Source organism: Gavialis gangeticus, unplaced genomic scaffold (genome assembly GCF_001723915.1).
Source record: "Gavialis gangeticus isolate Ggan-Ray unplaced genomic scaffold, GavGan_comp1, whole genome shotgun sequence".
Classification (NCBI taxonomy): Eukaryota; Metazoa; Chordata; order Crocodylia; family Gavialidae; genus Gavialis; species Gavialis gangeticus.
Window position 1 is genome coordinate 875444 of NW_017728982.1, and position 5861 is coordinate 881304.

The 5861-nt window shown below is 67.4% G+C and overlaps 1 protein-coding gene across 1 annotated transcript in view; it reads left to right on the top strand.

Annotated features, from left to right (window-relative positions):
* Window positions 1-672: 672 nt before the first annotated feature.
* TMPRSS13 (transmembrane protease, serine 13) overlaps window positions 673-5861 on the top strand; it is a 12970-nt gene continuing 7781 nt past the window's right edge. The window contains exons 1-7 of the mRNA XM_019512220.1: window positions 673-1138; window positions 2039-2149; window positions 3384-3506; window positions 3855-3984; window positions 4119-4211; window positions 4923-4966; window positions 5656-5815. Of these exons, the coding sequence (XP_019367765.1) occupies window positions 781-1138; window positions 2039-2149; window positions 3384-3506; window positions 3855-3984; window positions 4119-4211; window positions 4923-4966; window positions 5656-5815 (1019 nt within the window). The 5' untranslated portion in view covers window positions 673-780. The remainder of the gene's footprint in view (window positions 1139-2038; window positions 2150-3383; window positions 3507-3854; window positions 3985-4118; window positions 4212-4922; window positions 4967-5655; window positions 5816-5861) is intronic.

Genomic DNA, 5861 nt, shown 5'->3' on the forward strand with positions numbered 1-5861 from the left:
GTGGGTGCTCCACGCGTGCCCTGCTGGGACAGGCGGTGGCCACGGCCGTGCCGTGCGCTGTCTGGGGAGAGGCCAGCGATCCCCATCCAGACCCAGCAGCCGCGGACCGTCTCCAGCACGGTGGGGTCACTGACGCCAGCCACGTCCTTGCCCTGGGGCCGTCCCCGTAAGGGTCTTGTGTCCTGGGCTGAGTGCTCCCTGGGGAGGCGGCTGCCAGCGCCGGCGTGCAACGCGCCGGATCGATCGGGCGCTGCCGTGCGCGCTGCTCGCATGAAGCTTCGAGAGCATTTTTGTGGCCCAGATCACGCAGCTGGGCTGAGACCCCGCAGCCCCCAGGAGACAGTGCTGGGGGGCGCGGGGGAAGCAGTGATCTTAGCACGGAGTTTGGCCCAAGCCTGACTTGTTCCCTGCGCACATGCAGTGGGCCGGGGGGGTCGGGGGCTCCCTGTGCCCCCTGCCCACTCCCGCCCCGGCACTGAAGGGGGGTTGCCCCACGCAGCGCCTCCCCGGCAGCCCGCTGGCTTTAGCACGCACAACGAGCGGGGATTTAAAGCCGAGGTCACGTTAGCACCAAAGCGGAGTTTGCTCTGAGCGCAGCGCCGGGGCCGTCGGCGGAGGAAGGAGGGGGTGGCTGCGTCGGGAGCGACGATCCCGAGGAAAGGAAACAAACAAGGCGGAGGGAGTGACGGGGCCGCGGGCGGCATTCCAGCGCGCAGGAAGTTTCAGGGCTCGCAGAGCAGCACTAATAATTATCCCGGCCTCTTACGTCGTGTGCTCCAGATGAGTCACTGCAGGGTGATACCTGGGAACAGGCTCCCGATTGCTTCACGTGGGGCAAGGTGGCCGTGGCCGGGTTCTGGCCACGAAGGCAGCCTCCCGGGAGGCCCACGAGCGTGGCCCTTGGCTCTGGGAGCCGCCAGCGATTTGCAAGTCTTGGTGTCTTCTTCCCTCCAGGACACTCCACGTCCACCATCCAGCGACGCCGCCGAGCACTCTGCCTCACCCCGCAGCCACCCTCTCGCTGCCCGCTCTGCGCCGCCCCGGGAAAATGTCCGTGGCATCAGCTTCAAGCCCAACATGCTGGAGGCCAGGCCGGCTCCCCCGGCCCCCGTGGCTCGGGAGAACACCAGTAAGACGGGTGCTGCGCCCACAACCCCCGGCTCCCGCAACGCCCCCGGCCCAGGCTGGAAGCATGAGCCTGGGCCGTGCCAGCGATACCCCCCCGGCCCGCCCCGCCTGGGAGCCTTCCCCTGGTTTGGGAGCTCGGGGGATGCGAGCAGCCAGTGCCCGGCCCCGCAGGCTGGCAGCGGGCTGGTGACCCTGTGCCTGGCTTTCTCCCCGGGGCACGTGGGCTGCGGGCCCTGGGACAGAGCAGCACCAGACTGCGCCTCCCTGCGTGCCCCAGGACCTGCCCCGACGGCACCCGTCTGCGCCTGGAGGCGTCTGTCCGCAGCCACGAGGCTGGTGCTTGGGGACGCGCGGGGCAAACCAGCGCCCGGACGTCCTGCCTGCGACTGTCACGGCTTAGACTAGTCGTGCCTGATGAGCTGGGCCCGCTGCCCGCCCTGGCCTGGCCCACGGCCCAGGCCCCATGCCGTGTTGCAGGGCAGCTGTGTGACCTGCCAGGCTGGTCATGAGCGCAGCAAGGGGGTGCCAGGCAGGAGCAGGCCACACTGCAGCACCCGCGGGGCAGGTGCTTGGCCTGGGCAGAAGGGTGGAGGATTTAGGGCTGGGCCCCTCTGGCCAGGGAGCATGGGGAAGCTTGTGCAGCCTCTGCCCAGGCTGGTCCCGACAGATCTACCACCTGGAGTTGGCAGCGGGAGCCAGAGCACGGCTGGTCAAGCTTGTGTCCCTTGCCCCTCTCGGGAAGGTGCCACAGCCGGGCGAGATGCTCCCACACCTGGATGGGGAGCAGGGCCAGCGGAGCATCTGCCCAGTCCTAGCAGAGGGGGCATCTCCGCTAGTGTTGCTCCGTGCATTTCTGCCCCTCGATGCCCCAGGTGCGACCGACCCTCTGCCTCTCCCCGTTCCGCTGCAGGGTCCCCGGCACCGCTCTTCAAGGCCCCGCGGTGCATGAGCCACAAGAGGCTGGCCCTGATCTTCTGCATCTGTGTCCTCATCCTCCTCCTCATCGCCCTCATCCTGCTCTGTGAGTCCCTCCCCTGTTTGCTGGGCTGGGGCAGGGGCGGGGGGTGGTCACCCATCTCGCTGGTCCGGGCAGCCAGCGTCCTTGCCCAGCTGCTGCCTGGGGTCAGGGCTCCAGCCTGGCTCCACCTGCACTGAGCCACAGGTGAGCCCGGGCGAGCAGGGGCTGTGGCAGGAGCCGCGGGGAGGGGGAGGGCGACGGCTGCCGTAGGTGCCGGCTACAGCCTGGCGGTTGGGGAGGACGAGGCGGCAGCCCTGCAGACAGACGCCTTCCTCCTCCGTGCCTGGGCCGTTCCTGACACCTCGTGGACGAGCAAAGCCTTGCGGTGGGAGGCGGGAGCCGTGGGGCGGGCCGAGCTGGCTGGAGAGCGCCCCAGAGCAGAGGGGAGCAGGCCTCTGGCCCGTCCTGGGGCCAGGGCACGGCAGCGAAGGCAGCAGGTTTAGTCACGGGCTCAGCTCTGCCTGCATCCGCTGCAAAGCCCAGATGGGTCCAAGGCCCGACCCACCCTGGCAGGCTGCTCTGCAGGTCTGGCCATGGGGCGACTCCCCATTCTCAGGTCGCGCTTCCCCTGAGCCCGCAGGCAGGGAGTCCTGGGGCTGCACTGCCCCGGGGCGCGTGTGCTTGGGGCTCAGGTTTCCAGCCTGGCTCTGGAAATGCCCGTGGCTGGCATTGGCGCTTCAGCAGCACCAGCCTCCACCAGCTGCCCTGCTCCCGGCTCTTGGCACCGCTGGTCCTGCCAGGCCAGTCTACCGCTCTTCCAGGCTGGCTGGGCACAGCCCGGCTGGGCACATCAGAGCCCCCGGCCGTCCCTGTGAGCATCGAGCATCGGAGGGACGGGGACGGGGGATACCTGTGACCGTCCTCCCTGCTGCCAGGTGCCTTCAGAGGCTTTGGGCAGGGCACAGACTGCGGGTGGCCATCTGGGCATCCCTTGCCATGCTCTGCCGGGGCTCTGGGCAGGCGCCAGCTATGACACTGCTGCAGGTCTTGTTCTGGGGCTCTGGGAAAGCCCCTGCCATGCCGTGGGGTCTGGGAGGCCCTGGGATGTGTCCCACAATCGCGCCCCAGGGCCCAGGTTTCAGGAGCACCCATCACGCTGGCTATGACGGTCCCTGGGACAGGGGCGGGGTGTTTTCAGGTGACCTCCTGCAATCAGCTAGGGCATGCAGGACCCCCGGGGCCTGCCGCGGCCCCTCTCAGCTGCGCCGCTCTCACGGGGCCACGTGTTTGCTCCCAGTCATGTTCTGGCGGTCGCAGACTGGCATCGTGCACAAGGAGCCGGCCGAGGTCTGCAAGGACAATGCTGCGCGCTGCGACGGGGTGGTCGAGTGCTCCCAGAAGTCGGATGAGCTGGACTGCGGTAACATCCTGGGGTCTGGTCTCCCATGGGCAAGGGGTGGGGACTTGTGCCACTGGCCTCAGACCTGCTCTGAGCCCCATCCCAGGGCCTTCTGCTCTGGGACCCCCGAGACGGCCCGAGTGCAAGCACGCAGGAGGCTGCTGCCTCTGCTACTGTCTGGGGTTGGCTGGCGCCGCCCGTCTGGCCCTGGGGGTATCAGGAGCTGGGGCTGCCTAGGGGGCTTGGCAGGGGGTCGGGCACAGCCCAGTCCAGCACTGGTGCAGTCGGCCCAGACACCCCGCGCGGGTGCAGGAGGGCACGGCCATGGCACCTGTGGCAGCTCCGGCTCTCGGTGCCTCGTGCCCGCAGTGCGGTTCAGCTGGGACCAGTCCCTGCTCCACATCTACTCCGGTGCCGAGAGCCAGTGGCTGCCCGTGTGCAGCAGCACCTGGAACGACTCCTTCTCCCGCAAGACCTGCAAGCAGCTGGGATACCAGAAGTAATTCCCGGGGGACGGGGGCACTCGGGCTGGTCATGCTCTGGACGGGGAGGCTGGGCTGGGATCGGCGGGAGTGGGGCAGGCCCCCCCATCCAGCCCTAGGACTCAGCCCCGCCGTGTCCGTCTCCTTCCAGCGTGTTTCTGACGGAGTTCATCCCGCTACGCTTCTCAGGCAAGAGCCTCTCGGTGACCGCGGACCGTCGCACCATCCAGGAGAGCCTCAACAGGTAGGAGAGGGGCCACCCTTGGCTCTACCCCTGTGTCTGCCCCGGAAAAGCCCTGTCTGAACGGCAGCCCCTGCCCAGGGCCGTCCAGGGGGACAGTGCAAAGGGTGGGTGATGCTCTGCTCACACGGAGCTGCAGAGACAGCCCCGGGCAGGCTCCCGGGTGAGGTGGCTGCAGTCGTGTGCAAGGCCACGGGCACTGCCCAGCTCCTTGGGCCTTTCCCACTTGCCCTCGTGCAGCGGAGCAGGGAGGTGGGACGTGGCCAGCGGGTTTGGGAGCGGTGGAGTGGGGAGAGGAGCCCGGCACACCACGGTTTGCTCCGGACCCACTCTCCAGCGCAGTCCCGGTGTGAAGGCTCGTGCAGCGCGGAGCTGACCTGTCCTTGGGGAAAGCGTGTATGCATCGTGAGCCCCCCGGAGAGGCAGATCCGCACCCCCGCGCCTGCTGCGAGGGGGCCCGCGGCACCTTGGTGCGGCCAACTCTGCCTCATGCAAGCTGTGAGAACCGGGAGAGGCTTCAGCACAGAGCCACGGCTGCCTGCCCTCGCGGGCACGCGCCTGGCCACAGCCGGCCTCAAGGAGAGACCTGAAGGGCATTCTCAGGATACAGAGGAGGAGGCCGAGGCGAGGCAGGCTGGGCAGGGGAGGCTCCTGTACCCGCGGACGGAGCTGTTGGAGCGCAGCTTCACCTCTCTGTTTTGTTCCCTTGTGCAGCTCCAGTTGCCCCATGGGAAAATATGTCTCCCTGCGTTGCACAAGTAAGGGGAAGGCTTTCCCAGGCTGGTGGGCAGGGCATTGCTGGGCTGTCAGGCGCGCTGGGTCTGCAGCGGGCTAGCTGCACCCACCCGGGGTGCCAAGCGGGGCATGGCATTTGTTACGGGGCTTGTTGCATTGTCCCCGCACCTGGGTAAAAAATGAAGACCCTTCCCATCCACATGCCCACAGCTTCTCATTGAAACGCTCAGTTTTCAATGAAAAAGGAATAAAAAACCACAGATTTTTTACTCCTTTGCCTCGCTTCTTTGGTCCTTTCCTTCGAGTGACTCCCACAGCCCTAGCACTGGGACAAGGTGCCGCTCTGCTCCGCTCTGCTCTGCTGGGGCCACGGGATCTGTGCATATCCGGGGCGTCGCGGTGCCTGTCGCCGGTACATCAGCAGCGGTGCCAGTGGGTGCAGGTCTCAAGGCACTACCGGGCTCTGCTTTTGCTCCGTCGGGCTGGGGCAGGCTGCGGGGTTGGCAGTTGCTGCTTTGCTCCAGCAGCTCATGCGCGGCACGCTTGCACCTGTGACTTTCTGCGACCCTGTGCCAGCACACGAGCCAGACCCAGCTCTTTGGCTGAGATGCCAGTGAACCGCATAGACTTTTGGGACAAATGCAACCCCTCCTCGGGCCCTGGGCGAGGGTGCTCAGCCTCCAGGAGGGCTCAGCGAGTTGCTTCCCCCCAGGCTGTGGGCAGAGGACATCCAGCCGGATCATCGGTGGGACAGAGGCTCCCGTGAACAGGTGGCCCTGGCAAGCTAGTCTCCAGTATGGGCCGATCCACATCTGCGGGGGCACAATCATCGATGCCCAGTGGGTGCTCACAGCCGCCCACTGCTTCTTCATGTAAGTGCAGGTCGGAGCAGAGAGCAGGGGGCAGCGGGCCTGACCG